At 39.7% G+C, this 16,528-nt stretch overlaps 1 protein-coding gene across 1 annotated transcript in view; it reads right to left on the reverse strand.

Moving 5' to 3' along the window:
- The window catches only part of LOC150078417 (coiled-coil domain-containing protein 125-like), a 253,546-nt gene that overhangs the window by 125,628 nt on the left and 111,390 nt on the right, over window positions 1–16,528 (reverse strand). The window contains exon 6 of the mRNA XM_090385396.1: window positions 718–836. Coding sequence (XP_090241522.1) covers window positions 718–836 — 119 coding nt within the window. The remainder of the gene's footprint in view (window positions 1–717; window positions 837–16,528) is intronic.

Here is a 16,528-nt window from a genome sequence, read left to right on the forward strand (position 1 = left end):
GCTAGCTGCTTGTACACATCCCATTCAGCTTTGGAAAAGTTCCATTTGGGGATCCGATAAGAAAGGTGGGGAATGCTTGTGTTAATGCGACATATCACAGGATAATGATCACTGCCCAGCGGATTGCTGTGAATAGTCCATCCAAATAGAGGATACATGGTTGCTGTGCACAGAGAGACATCAATAGCTGATGTAGATCCTGTCGGAAGATGTGAAACCGACACATGTTAAGGAACATGTACAGTATATGTTCATTACTAGTAATGCTAAGTTAATGACAACACTATGTCCTAATAGTAATGTAGTTCTTAATGCAGAACTTACTGTAATATGCACTATACAAGATGCGAAAAAAGACTGTAGGGGGCGATTATATAGCAAATATAAATTTAAATTGAGGAAGGAGTGGTACATTAAAATTTGCCTTTAGTCAGGGGATAGTTGATCATTGGCACAAACTCCCATATAATTTTAAGGAAGAACTACGCAAATTCTTAGAGAGAGATGGACAGTTAATTTGGGAAGTGTTTTTTTTTTTTTTTTTTATTTGTCACCATTAATACAAATGCTAATATGATTGAGCATGAATTTTCAAGGTAAATAACAGAAGTTGACACATTTTGAAATATACAGTACACAGAAAGCAACCACTATAAAAAGTTATTTAAAAACTGAAAAACACATAACATAGTATAAAAATATTGTTTTATGTCTTACATCCACTGACGAAACCTCAGGCCAGCTGTCATCAGAAGAGAATGAGTTAGTTCTTTTATATGAAAGTACTTCTTTAGCATCCATCAAAGAAAGCAATTCATTTCTTTCGCATCTTAATGCTAAAGGAAAACAAAATTACTAAATGTATATGTTAAAGGAAATGTAAAGGAAAAAATAACATATTTTAATTCAAAGTATTTCAAAATATTTTTTTATTTTCTGAGGGCTCCAGGGTTTCCCCTATCCACCGCTGAAGAGTAACTGTACATTATTTACAATTTGTGGTTTAGCAAAACATCTTGATCTACCAACTTCACAGGAATGATTACAACCAATAAGTCTCTTGCCTAAGACCAATGTAGTATAGCCGCACATTTGACCATATTATATATCTATAACACTTGGAACTCAGTTATTACAATTTGTTGAAGGCACCAATTTCTACATTAACCTTCACAACTTATACAACTATACAGATAGTTAGAACCTAACAGCTCGGTTACAATGAGGTCAGACATATATCTTACAATTTATAGAATTTAAGATTTACAATTTATCAATTTAAGATTTACAATTTATGCACCTTATTAGAGGCCGAAGTCCCAGGACACTGCCCACCCAACAGTGAACCTGGCACATCAACTTATATATACTAAACGCTAATATTGCCATCCGGCAATAAATACAAATAAATTTCCTCATCAGAGGTCCGATTAATACCAAGGCAATATATACAGTGGTAGTACACTTATTACATAATTATTCTCAGTCAGCAAGTCCTTTCCATCTGTGGAAAGCCTTGTCAGCAAAGTTAGCTAGTGCCTGATAATTTTCCTTACATTCTAAAAACTTGAAGTTATTTACATCATAAACTTCTGTCAATGTCTGAAGTTCAAATCGAATGTCTACATACTATCAACATTCTAAGATCACATGTTGGACTGTCTCCTCTGAGCCACATTTACATAGAGGAGACGCAGCTAAACCCAGAGTAAATAACTTTGAGTTTAGGCTGCCATGCCTGGATTGAAGGAAAGTTAGGTGAAGACCCGGGTTAAACCAGGGCCAATGTTTTTTGTTAAATTCAGAAACTTGAGACATAAAAAGGATAGTAATTTAACATCAAATTTAATGAACAAAGACTTTTAAACTTACTCAAGAGTCAAGAATATAACAACACTGACCAGAGAGATGAAATCATTCTAGCCAGTGATATCACTGGCTAGAATGATTTCATCTGTCTGTCTGGTCAGTGTTGTTATATTTCCTTGTTTTTTTTTCCTTGACATTTAATTATTGGCTAGATAATTAATTAAATTAAATTAATTATTGACTGAGTTAATAGGGAAGCTAGGTCAACAAATGAAATGCTGCCACCAGTTAAAGTCAGATAAATTTATTAAAGAGATATGTGGCAAGAGTGAATAATGTACAATGTGTTACCTCAAATTTTGAAGGGCATGCACTCTACAGTTATAGAATGCTTTGTACTGACATAATCAATTTTTGGGTTGGAAAATAGGTAAGCACTTGTGGCAAAACAAGGCAGGAACAGATTTTAATTGGGCTATTTGAGGTACTGTGTAAAGGAGATAGCGATACATATAACAATAGCCATCAGAAAAGTCAACAAAAGCGTAATAACCACTATCAACTTGAGCAAAGGCTGAAAAATCTCCCATCTGATAGTCAGGCCCATCAGTCAACACTACAAGCCATACAAATCCACTTAGAACACTCTGGCACCCTACTCAGATCGAGATACACCCACATAAATCTATCTGATGCCACAACCAAATACTTTTTCTCATTAGAACGCAGACATCACAAAGCAACAACCATCACTGCCATTTAGCTGCAAGACAGAAACATCACTGAAGACCCAGTGGAAATCTTTTAAGTAACAAGATTTTATACAGAAATTTACATTTCTCAAGAAAGCTCTACAAAGGCAAGCGAGAAAATCTTTTCAGGACTTAAAAAAATCTCCCATATGGCCCAATGCAGTATGGAGAAACAAATCACCCTACAAGAACTAACAGCAGCATGCAAAGCCCTTTCCAAAAATAAATCACCAGGTCTGGACGGACTGACTTCTGAATTCTTCCAAACGTTTTGGGATCAACTCGTGGTGCTACTCTTTCGAATGCTTGAAGAAGCCCAGTCCCATGGACTATCAGGTTCGGTCACCACCTCTTTCGTTCGACTGATTCCCAAGAAAGGGGATCGCACCAATCTACAAAACTGCCGCCCGATTTCCTTAATGAATATGGACTGTAAAATCATTTCCAAAGCCATCGCCAATAGATTAAAATCCACTCTCCCTGATATCATCGATCACCAACAAGCCTACTCAGTACCTGGAAGATCGATTGACGACAATCTACATCTGATCCGAGACTTCCTCTCCACTGCAAACAGCCAAAAATAATTCCTAGCACTGATCAGCCTTGACCAGGAAAAGGCTTTCGACAGCGTTGAACACAGCTACCTTTTACAAACCTTGAAACCTTTTGGATATGGACCCTACATCATTGGAACAATCCATCTGCTATACAAGGAAGCCAAATTCTGCCTGAAACTGAACAACCAGCTCACCTGCCACTTTCCATATTCCAGAGGGATAAAACAAGGCTGCCCACTCTCTGGACAACTCTAAACAATTGCCATAGACCCATTCCTTAATAAAATTGCCACCAATATACAATCCCGACAAACACTGCTACCAGAACCACACCTAAAGATAACCTACTCAGCATACGCAGATGACGTATGCTGAGTAGGTTAAGTTCCTAGTTACCCTGTGTTAGGGTAACTAGGAATAGGAATATGTATGCTTGCATGTATACCAATGCTAGAAGTATAGTAAATAAATTTGATGAATTTGAAGTGTTGGTCAAGACATCAAAGGCGGATATTGTTGGGATAGCAGAGACGTGGTGTCACACAGATATAAGGAATGCAGAACTGGAATTTGGGGAGTACAATGTGTACAGAAAGGATAGACAGGATAGAAAGGGAGGAGGTGTTATGCTGTTAATTAAGAAAAACAGAAAATCAAAAGAAGTGCACCCAGTTGATATAGATGAACAGTGCACTGTTGAGTCAGTTTGGTGTGACATAACCACTGCAAAAGCAAAAATAAGAGTAGGAGTGTGTTATAGGCCTAATGACTCGAATGAGTACAATGAACAATTATACAGAGAAATAGAGTGGGCAAGTAAATCAGAATGTCTTATAATGGGGGATTTTAACTTCCCAGATATTGACTGAAACTTGTGAGTTGGTCACTCACACACTAGTCAGACTTTTGTGGATTTATTGGATGATTGTTTTCTGCAGCAGCATGTTCGAGAGGCAACCAGAGAGAGTAATACTCTTGATCTGGTTATCAGCAGTGATCATACGTGTATTAAAAGTTTGCAGATAAAGGAACCACTAGGTGGCAGTGATCACAGTGTACTGATGTGGGATTTACTTAAAGATATAATTACCATCAGGGGTAAAGGAAAGGGTTTTTGCTTCCGTAAAGGTGAGTACAGTGGTCTCAGAAAGTTTTTAAATTCTGTACAGTGGGATAAACTGACGATGTTACCAACAGTAAATTCTAAGTGGGAAGCATTCAAGGAATTAATCGTGGATGCTACTAAAAGTTTCATACCTATTAAGAAATATTGTTCAAGGTTTAGGCCTAAATGGTTATCAAATGAACTAATGAGACTTGTGACAGAGAAGAAAAATGCATGGGATGCATATAAATTATCAAGCGACTCAGAAGCCTAAGGCAGATATAAGCTAGTCTGTAATCAGGTCACAAAGGAGGTTAGGCAGGCAAAGGCAGATTACGAGAAATCCTTGGCAAAAGATGCTAAGAAAAACAGCAAGGATTTCTTTACTTATATAAACTCTAAAAGGAAGGGGATGAATCTGATTGGTCCATTTGACATCGATGGTTCGACTGTTGATGATCCTGCTCAGATAGCAAACAAACTGAATGAGTATTTTGCATCTACATTCACACATAAGGAATTATTAAGGTTTAAAAATGGCAGAAGTTATCAAATTGTAGCATGATACTTAATGATTTTGTAATAACTGAGAGCAAAGTGGAGGAGAAATTGTTGAAGCTAAACATAAGAAAAGAACCTGGGGTGGATGGGATCTATCCAGTTATATTAAAGGAGGCGGCAAAGCAACTAAGCAAACCCTTAGCCATAATTATGAGAGCATCCTTGGACTCAGGGGAGGTTCCCACGGACTGGAAATGTGCAAATGTATCCCCAATTCACAAAGGGGGATCGAAGGGCGACACAAGTAAATACAGACCAGTTAGTTTAACTTCTGTTCCGGTTAAAATAATGGAGTCACTGGTTAAAAATGCATTGCAGGATCATCTAGACAAGACTGCAGCAATAATTCAGACACAGCATGGGTTTGTTAAGGGAAAGTCTTGTCTGACAAATTTGATAAGATATTATGATGTGGTTACAAAGGAACTGGATGCAAAAAAAAATTTTGATATCATATATTTGGATTTCAGGAAAGCTTTTGACACTGTTGCGCATGGAAGACTATTGTACAAATTGGAGCAGAATGGTATTAAGGGTAAGTTGCTACAATGGATAAAAGGATGGTTGAGTGGGAGAAGACAGAGGGTGGTAATCAGTGGGTGCTGCTCTTTGTGGACTAATGTTAGTAATGGAGTCCCACAGGGTTCGGTGTTGGGTCCACTGTTGTTTTGTATATTTATCAATGATATTGATGAAAGTATATCAGGCTTAATGTCAAAGTTTGCAGATGATACAAAGGTTGGCAGCGTTGTTAATGACAGTAATGGCAGTGTGCTACTGCAACAGGATCTAGATAATTTGGGCAGATGGGCTAAGAAGTGGCAACTGAAGTTTAACCTTGACAAATGCAAAGTACTGCATACGGGTAGAAGTAACCACAGAGAAACGTACAAACTGTGTGGTACTAGACTTAAGGCGGTAGAAAATGAAAAAGACCTGGAAGTAATTGTGCAGTCGGATATGAAGTTTCCTGAGCAATGCAGACAGGCTGCCACGGCAGGTCATGGGGTTTTGTCAATGATATATAGGAATTTTGCTAAAAGGGAAAAGGAGGTGATTATCCCTCTGTATAAGGCAATGGTCAGGCCAAGCCTTGAGTACTGCGTACAGGTCTGGAGGCCTCATTTTAGGAAGGATGTAGATTTAATTGAGCGTGTACAGAGAAGGGCAACAAGATTGGTGAGGGGAATGAAGGGATCCTCTTACCAAGAGAGGCTTAAGTTCTGCAAATTGCAGTGGCTGGAGACTAGGCACCTGCACAGTGATCTGATTGAGGTATATAAAGCCTTGAATGGGTTGAGAACGCTGAATTCTGATGGGATCCTTCCACTTGTTCAGATTACGAACCTAAGGGGGCATAAATTCAAATTAAGAAAAGACAGATGTAGAATAGATGTGCGGAAATTTGCCTTTAGCCAGCGGGTGGTTAATTGCTGGAACAAACTTCCATCTATCGTTGTGGAAGTTGATAGGTTGAATAAATTTAAGGAGGAACTGGACAGGCATTTGGAGGGAATGGTGTGATTTTTTTTTTTTTTTTGGATGATGCTGCATAAGCTCATACACATGCTTTCTTGCATCACATGCCACTACTACTACGTCGCAATTGCAATATGCCACGAGAGCGAATTTGAAGACATTCAAAAGGCTCACGATCTCTACGCTCAAGCATCAGGTGCAAAACTCAACCACCGTAAGACCAGTGGCCTGTGAGCTGGCAACTGGAAAACCAGAACAGACTCCCCCAACCAATGCACATGGTCCAGCGAGGGACCATGTGCATTGGTTGAGGGTATTGCTGGACCATGTGCACATGGTCCAGCAATACCCTTCTTTTCTCCCAGAAGAACTGGCTGAGTTCTTCTGGGAGAAAAGGCTAGGTCATTTCCAAATTGCCGAGTCGTTTCAACAAAGTAACTTTCAGGAAATGGAGAAGCGTGTGTGCCACATCTTCGCTGAGAGGGAGAGTGCTTGTGGTCAATCAGATGGCGGCAAGCATTCTCTGGCACACCTTCACAATTCTCACTCCACCTGTTGACTTCTTCCACCAAATCCATCTGTCCGAAATTTCCTTTGGAACAAAACTAACTGGATGTCCTGTTCCAAACTCAACCAGCCGCTTACTCACGGGGGTCAAGGGTTGGTCTCTCTTGACGACAAAATCACAGCATTCCGGATCACCTTTCTTCTTAATACGCTGCAAACAAAATACCCACATTCCGACACTATGGATAAACTAGTAGCAATGGCCACTAGAAACTATCTCTTTCAACAATATTGAGAATGGATATGGCGCCAGCACCACTGAAACTACCGTCGTTTTATAATGGTGCACTGCACCGCTGGAAAAAGCTAAACTTTCACCATACTCTTGAGAGAACATCCCTTCCCGAAATACTTTCAGAACCACTCTTCTACAATAAAAGAATAATAGACCCTGAAAATGATGATATTCTCTTCTTTCCTACGTGGAACTGGGCAGGAATAAGAACCATAGCAAACCTCCTGACACCAAGCCCTGAATGGAAAGGATCAGAAGACTTGCCCATTAAAACCATAAATGCAAAGCAGCAACACAGACATCTAAAAAAGCTCTTCCAGACATCACTACAGCTAAAGGGATTGGAAATGTGACCGGATCCTCACCTACACCAATCTTCATCATCACATCACCAGAAGACATGGTACCTGTCTCCTGCACCCTCCAAAAAAGTCTATCAACTAATCAATCTCGCTATATAGCCACGATTTTCCCGTCATCCACCTGCCAAGCTCTCCCTGTACCCCTCACCACAAGCCACCACCTAACTTTCAGTGGAACCTTCTGTACAGGACGAAATGTTCCAAATCAGACGCAGACATCCAGTGGAGACAGTGGCACAACATCCTACCCAGGTCAAGCTACAAATCTTCGGGTTGCGCACCTCAAACTACTGCCTCTTCTGCACCACTCCAGGTACCCTTGAACACACATACCTGGCGTGCCCTGTGAACAAGGAACTGGTCAAATACGCTTTGGATGTAGCAAAGCTTGCCTGCACCCACGCCCACACTCCGGAGGACTACCGGTACCTGCTTCACTCTGAGCAGACAGCGCACACACACACCACTTGTAACTTCCTATTCATTGCTGCCAGGGCCTTCTACTTGTACTTCTACTTGAAGCACATGAGAAGCAGTGACAACGTGCCTCCTGTCGACACATCGGTGCAACATCTCAAGTGGAGCCTATGGAGGAAGTTGCATAGCAGACTTCTGCTTGAATTCCACCATAAAAGACCTGAAACTGTAAATGACCTTAACAGCGAATGGAACAGTGGCAGTCACCTTTTCAGCATCACTGAAGAGTCCATTACTTTCAACGTGTGACATTTAATATGAGACTGATCCAATGCCAATAAACTGTCTGAATTCCCGAAATTCAAATGTAGTAATGTTTTTTTTTTTTTTTTTCCTATCCAAAGTTTTCTTTCTTTATATATATTTTTTCATTTGTACATAAAATGTAAATATATTTGGTTGAAAAATGTATCTACTGTTCATGTTTAAATAAAAAAAAATCTCAATCTCTCTCTCTCTCAGGGTAACTTGGGAATGGCTAATAATAATAATAATAATAAAAAATAAACACTCCCCACCTCCCTCCCAATCTCATTTAACAGTATGACTAATTCCTTCTTAAATTTATTCAAACTACCCACTTCCATAACAACAGATGTTAGTTTATTCCAACAATCAATTACCCTCTGGCTGAAAGCAAATTTTCAAACATCTATCCTGTACCCATCCTTTTAAAATTTGAGTTTGTCTTTTATGTTCCCTTCTGTGTGTAGTCTGAGAAAGATCATCATTAACTTTAATTTCATTTAAAGCCTTAAACACTTTAATCAGGTCTCCTCACAAATGCCCACTTTACAACCACTACAACTTACAAAACTGAAGTCAATTGTGGGAAGGAGTATTCTTGACTAATCTGGCTGCTCTACCCTGTACTCATTTCAAGACATCTGCAGCTTTCTTAAAATGAGACTTCCAGACCTGTATGCAGTATACTCAGGATTTAGCCTAACCATTGCCTCGTACAATGGGATAATTACCTCCTTGTCCATGCTGGCAAGTTTCTGTATATCACTGGCAGAACCCTATGAGCTGTTCAGGTTACCTGTCTGCATTTTTCGGAGAATGTCATATCAGACCGTACAATTACCCCTGGGTTTCTCTTATTCTCCACCACCATGTTGAGTGTAGTACCCTAACTGGGATTACTGATGCTCATATGCAGTACCTTGCATTTACCAGTATTAAATGTTAACTGCCAATTCTCAGACCATTGATCTAATTTATCTAGGTCTTACTGCAGTAGTATGCCTTGATTCCTATCATTTACCACCTTGCCAACCTATATATCATCTGTAAACTTGGACAATAAACTTGACATCCCTTCATTATCGTTAAAATACACTGTAAACAGTAAGGAGCCAAGCACTGAACCCTAAGGGACTTCAATAATAAGATTAGTATAAGAAGAGTAGTGCCTATTTATAATCACCCTCTATCTTCTGCCACTCAACCATCCCTTTATCTATAGCAGCAACTTGCTCCAAATACCACAATGTTCCAATGTGTACAGCAGACTCTTGCATGGAACAGTGTGAAAAGCATTCCAATAATGTTAATGATGTCAAAATTATTATTTCCATCCATTATGGTCAGGGTTTGCTTACCTCTTTTGCTGCTTCTTTTAATATAAGTGGATAGATCACATCAGCCCAGGAGCCTTATTTACTTTTAGCTTCAACAATTTCTCTTACAATTTTTTATTTCTCCTCCATTTTCATATATACAAAATATACAAAAATTTTAAAGTCAGTATATTGCTGCAGACAAACCAATATGTTCATTGTGCAGGATGCCAACCTAGAACAAGGATAGGAAAGTGAAAGTATTAGACAGGAAGATGTTGAAAGCAGAAGGAATGTTAAAAATATTAATGGTTTTAACAACGTAGTAATAATCAATACGACAATGATTATATTCACAGTATAATATATAAAATATTAGTTATCAGTATTGATGTTAAGACACAGGTTGTAGATTTTTGTACACTTTTATCAAATTAATTATTCTTACATAAGGCCTGGGATGAGAATTAATGAATTAAGAAACATCAATACTGGAAGGAAAGTAAAATTGAACATCACAGCAAGCTTCATCAGAGAATCACAATGGGGATAATCCAGTAGGGCCATAACAGTTTGTACATCTCTGTCAATGCAGACAAACCAAAATGAAAAAGTAGAGGTGCGAAACACTTATAAATTCAGAGTATGCATTGGCAAAAATGGTGGGCCCACTATCGGCTGCATGTTAATGTATTAATAAATATAATACTATAATGTATGCAATAAATTTATTACAAATTTATTGCAGATTACATTTCATGTAATGAAGTGCATAGCTAAAATATTTGGTGAATTTTTTTTTCTAAAAGTTCAAAATATTGATAAAATTATTTTTAGAAAATTGAATGTAAATTTATTTTATAAAGCCTAATGACTGTAATGAGTATAATGAACAACTGTACACACATACAGAATGGGCCAGTAAATCATAATGCTTTAAAATGGGGGATTATAACTTCCGGATATTGGCTGGACATTGAGTTGGTCACTCATACAGTACCAAGACTTTTCTGGATTACTGTTTTCTACACTTGGACAATAAACGTGACATCCCTTCATTATCGTTAAAATACACTGTAAACAGTAAGGAGCCGAGCATTGAACCCTGAGGGAATTCAATAATAAGATTAGTATAAGAAGAGTAGTGCCTATTTATAATCGCCCTTTTTCTTCTGCCACTCAACCATCCCTTTATCTATAGCAGCAACTTGCTCCAAATACCACAATGCTCCAATGTGTACAGCAGACTCTTGCGTGGAATAGTGTGAAAAGCATTCCAATAATGTTAATGATGTCAAAATTATTATTTCCATCCATTATGGTCAGGGTTTGCTTACCTCTTTTGCTGCTTCTTTTAATATAAGTGCTTCGTTTAATATAAATTTTTATATACAGACAGACAGAAGCAATACTCATGATCTGAATTTCAGCAGCAACCCTTCAAGCAGAATCTGCAGGTAAAAGACCCACTAGCTGGCAGTGATCACAGTGTATTGATGTGGGAGTTACTTAAAGATGTAACTAGTATCAAAGGCAAGGGAAAGGGAATTTTCTTTCATAAGGCGACTGCAGTGGTCTCAGAAAGATCTTAAATTCCATGCAGTGGATCCACCAAATGAAGTTATTAACAGCAAATTCTAAATGGCAAGCATTCAGGGATCTAATCATAGAAGCTACTAGGCTTTTTACACTAACTAATAGATACTGTTCCAATTAAAGATCTAAATGGATGTCAGATGAAGTGATGACACTCATCACAAAGAAGAAGAATGCATGGGATGCATATAAATTATCAGGTGATATAGATGCCTACAATAGATATAAAATTCTGAATCAAATCATAAAGGAGATTAGGCAAGCTAAGACAAATTAAAAGAAGTCTCTGGAAAAGAATGCAAAGAAAAGCAACAAAGACTTCTTTACTTATGTAAACAACACTAGAAGGAAGAGGATGAATCACACTAGTCCACTAGATACGAATGTTTAATTGTCCATGATCCTGCTCAGGTTGCTGACAAAGTGAACAGGTATTTTGCATCTACATTCATACATGTGGAATTTTTAGGAATGGGTGGGGGTGCCAGAAATCTATCAAATTCCATTGGGATCTGAATGATTTTGTGATAACTGAGAGGAAAGAATGCATATAAATATCGGAAAAGAAATTTTTGAAGCGAAATACAAAAAATGTATCTCGGGTAAATGAGATCTATTCAATTATATTAAAGGAGGCAGTAACAGAGGTAGGCGGAGGTTTAGCCATGATTATGAGAACGTTCTTGAATTCACTGGGGGTCTGTATCGACTGGAGATGTTTGAATGTATCCTCAGTTCACAAAGGAGGATCGAAGGTTGACGTGAGTAACTACAGACCAGTTAGCATGAATTCTGTTCAGGGAAAATATGGAGTCATGGTTCAAGAAGTAATATAGGACACCTAAACAGGAATAAAGCTATACTACAGTCATGGGATGAATTTGTTAAGGGACAGTCTTCTTTGACTAGTCTGATTGGATACTGTGACACAGTAAGAAAGAAACTAGATGCAAGCAATAATTTTGACTTCATATACTTAGATTTCAGAAAAGGCTTTCATACTTTTGCAAAAAGTCTACTATACAAAATGGAGCAGAGTGGCGTTAAGGGTAAGTTACTGTTAGAGATAAAGGGATGACCGAGTGTGGGGGTTATCAAATGGCACTGCCCCCCCCCCTCACTTGATGAATGCATATCATGCTTAATTTTCTGTCTAATTTTGAAGATGATACAAAGATTAACAGGCTAATTAATCAGGGTGTGCTACTGCAACAAGATCTAGACAAATTAGACAGATGAGCTGAGATGTGTCAATTGAAGTTTAATATTGACAAACGCAAGGTACTTCGTAGGGGTAGCAATAATCTCAGATTAATATATAAACTGTGTGGTACCACACTTAGAAGTGGAGAATGAAAAATACCTTGGGGGGGGGGTTATTGTGCAGTCAGATATGAAGCTCTCTGCAAAGTGCAAACAGGCTGTGGAACACATGGTGATCTGTCAATGACATACAGGAATTTTGCCAGCAGGGATAAGGGGTGATTATCCGATTGTATAAGGCAAATGGTTAGGCTACATTTAGAGCTTACAGGCCTGGGAGCATCATTTTAGGAAGAACATGGATCTGTTGGCTGGAATGAGTGCAGAGAACAGCAAAGAGATTACTGGAGGAGCAAAATGGTACTCTTACCAGGAAAGGCTTTAGTCCTGCAAATTGCAGTTTCTGGAGACTAGGCACCTGCAAGGAGATCTGAATGAGGTGCTTAAGTCTTTGAATGGATTGAGTAAGCTCAATGCTGATGGGATTATTCCTCTTGCTCTGACTACACATGAGGGGGCATAAATTCAAATTAAGGAAAAATGGTTGCATGATAGATGTGCAGTAATTTGCTTTCAGCCAAAGGATAGTTCACACAGCCAGAGGATGTCGGAACATACTTCCATCTATGGGTTATGGTAGTGTGCAGTTTGAATAAATTTAATTAAGAATTAGACTAAGAACTAATATTACAGGGGTAGGACAGGTGAAGTGAGATTTTTTTATTTTTTTATGGCTAATGCCATCTAAGCTTTCTTTCTTGTATCATCTGCTACTACAAATACTAATATACATATTGTCTTTTGTGTCCAGCAGTTCTGGCAGTCTCCCCCCAACACCACATATGTCTCTTGTGTCAAAGGCACAGTCTCACTAACACACACACACTGTAAATGACAGGGTGTGTGAGATAAGACAGAGGGGGAGCAAAGACGGAAGTTCCATGCTCTAGTGCACCCCACCCACAACAGGGAAAGCCATCAGAAATAATCCAATACATGACCGAATGACCAGTGTCAGCAGCAGAGGGGAACACAGGCCTGGAGATCAATACTTCCATCTCACAGCCCAGGGCGGCATAGCAAACATTACACACTAGAATGCAGTGTGCCAGACTTGGTGCACCTCAACTGCGATGCAGTTGGAAACGATTCTGCAGTGATGCCACAGTGCATTCGTGGAATGTTACTGTACTTGCTTCAGCAGTACATATAATTAAGTTACCTGGTGGCAGCCATACTTTCTTCCTTGAGTGTTGAGAACAAAGGTGTTTGTTCCCAGAGTGTGGTCAAGTGACCAGTCACATGATCAGCCTGATTGGCCGGAGAAGACTCCTGCTTACCAACGGAACTCAGTGACGTTGCTCAAGTGAATAAAGTGTCTCTGTCTATAATATGCAAATTAAGAATGAATTATTAATGGGGATTATTAATTAATGATAGTATTAGGAAATTATGACACAATAGTTACTTCATCCTTAATAACTTTTAGCTATAATAATTTGATTAATATGTTTAAAGTGTGTTGTGCATATTGCCTACTGTGACGTCACTCTGTCACGTGGCACACGTTACTAGTAAGTGTGGACAAATAGTGCCTCCTAACTGATTTCCTTAGAACTACAAAATTCAGGAGCTTTATTCCTCCTCCTATAGACCTTTCAGGAGAAATCAAATTTTCTCAGGAGCAACTTTTTTTCAATTGCTTTATTGTAACTTTATTGGTTTTTCACCACAACCATATAACCCTTAGACATGAGCTGAAGAGAAGCATCCTCAATCCTCATCGTCAGCTGACGAGAATGCTGTAGCACATGATTCAGACCAAGTTGGCCTCCAGCTTCCCAAAGCCAACAAGTCCAAGAAAAAGAAACAGAAAAGTAAGAGGAGAGCAAAAACCAGGATACCCCAGTCTCCTTAAACCATACTAGAATTTCTCAACAAAGTGCCTCTTGATGAATCTGATCCTGTGGTCTCATCTGTTTGAATTTAACACCTCAACACCAGTAGCAGACTGCCTAGCCCCCGCCTCTCCTACTCTGCAATCTTCACAGGCAAGCTCTCCCTCCACTGGGAAATTAAAAACCACTCTCTCTCTCTCCAACAGCTCTAAGTGCTCCTGCCTCCCAGGCAGCTTCAGGGGCCTACCCCAATCTACATGAGAGTTCTAGCACAATATCTGCAGCTAATCTTCTTATCCCATCAGGGGCCCCTAAGACCTCCTCTGCCAAACAACCAGAGGGACCACCCACAGCATTAGATCACACTGAGGCAGCAGGCCACCCCCAATCCAAAAAACTAGCCATTACAGCAACTACATCTTCCACATCCCCTACAACTCACAAACCTATAGATGAAGACTCTCCAACCCATCAAATAATATCTGCTTTACATAGAAATCTTGTGACCTTTCTCAATTAAGATACTAGTCGATTCACCAGACAAGCGGCAAGTTATGTCCAGGAACTCTGGGCCACCCTTGATCTATTACCACTGCCCTCTTCATCGACAGCGAGAAACTAAAAGCCACTAAGGAAGAACTTAAGACAAGAACCTTCATCTTTGAGAAGGTGCTGGACACTCTGCCGAATCTTCCTACACCACAGTCTCCACAGCATACTCCCACATATGCACAAGCGCTGAGGAATCCAAACAACAAAAGAATCAAACCCAAAGGCCCCCTAACAACCTAGAAAGCAACTGCTGCTTCAAACACCAAACCTTGGTCCTCAGACCAGCAGAGATAGAAGGAACACAAACAAGGATGACTTAAAGACAACAAAGATAAAAGCAATTCGAAAGACGAGAAATGTAGGGGTAATAATAGAAACAGAGTCAAGGGAGAATATTAAGAATATCGTGGAAAACCCCAAGACAGCCACACTGGGTATCACTGGCGGGCCACCCAAGGGAAGAGGGCCATCAATCTTAATTTTTGATGTCAACAAAGATGTGATACCTGCCCAACTTGCAGAGGAAGTCATAACATGTAATCTACAAGGGATGAATCAAGACATGACAAATCTTGTGCAACCAAGGTATTCAAAAAAGTCAAAGTCCGGAGAAAACAACTGGATAGTTGAACTGGCTCCTGCCACTTGGCAGATTCTAAAACATCAGACAAGACTCTATATCGAGTAGGGTAGCCACAGGTTCAGGGAGCATGTGACCGTGCCTAAATGCTATAAATGCTGCAGGTATGCAGCATTTATAGCATTTAGGCACGGTCACATGCCTAAATGCTATAGATGCACTCAGATCACACCAACTTGCGGGCACTGCTCTAGCAAAGGGCATGAATACAACAGCTGTCCAAACAAGGAGCAAGAACTGGTTTGTGTGAATTGTAAATCCTCAAAGCTTGAACACACCCATTCCATCAAGGACCCATAATGTCCGACGTACAACAAGATAAAGAGTTTATACCAAATAAGGACTGATTATGGCAATACAATTTAAAAAGTTCAATACAACCAAGCTGTTAATACTACAACAAAACACACACCATGCCAGAGCAGTGCCTGAACAACTCAGAAAAATAGCAGATGAGGAAAATGACGACATCCTCTTATTGCAGGAGCCCTACACCCACTCCAAAAAAGTAGGAGGCTATCCAATAGCATATAAAATTATACAGGCTGAGAATGAGACCCCAAAAGAGGCCATAGTGATCCCAATCCAGTCATTACTGCCACCTGTATCACACAACTCTGCACGGGCTGGGCCGTTTGTGCCCATATAATATCACCCCTGGGATCCTTCTAAGCGATTGCCTTGTATTGTAAACTGGGGGAAGAAATAACATTTGCCACGAGATACCTCCAGGTTGTGTTGGACACTCTCCCAGGCCAAAGGATCTTGGTAGAGGCGGATGTAAACTGCCACTCCCCGGCTTGGCACAGCCAAACACTGGACACAAGGGGCACCGGAAATGGGCAGGGTCTCGAGGAGTTCTGGCGAATTCTCCCTTGACAGTCTTCAACAGGCCTCACCACCTACCTACGTTTTGTAACACTCTGTGGGAGGCAACAATTGACGTCACCCTTGCCACAGGAAACCTTGCAGGACACATCACTGGATGGACAGTCCAAGACTCCTGGACCACGTCTGACCACAGAGTGATTACCTTCCAAATCAACTGATCTCTCTAGAGAACACAAACAGCCAAACAGATGTCTAACTGCTTTGCAGTGAACAAAGCTG

This window comes from Mastigoproctus giganteus, chromosome 11 (genome assembly GCF_048544385.1).
Source record: "Mastigoproctus giganteus isolate SK-2022 chromosome 11, ASM4854438v1, whole genome shotgun sequence".
Classification (NCBI taxonomy): domain Eukaryota; kingdom Metazoa; phylum Arthropoda; class Arachnida; order Uropygi; family Thelyphonidae; genus Mastigoproctus; species Mastigoproctus giganteus.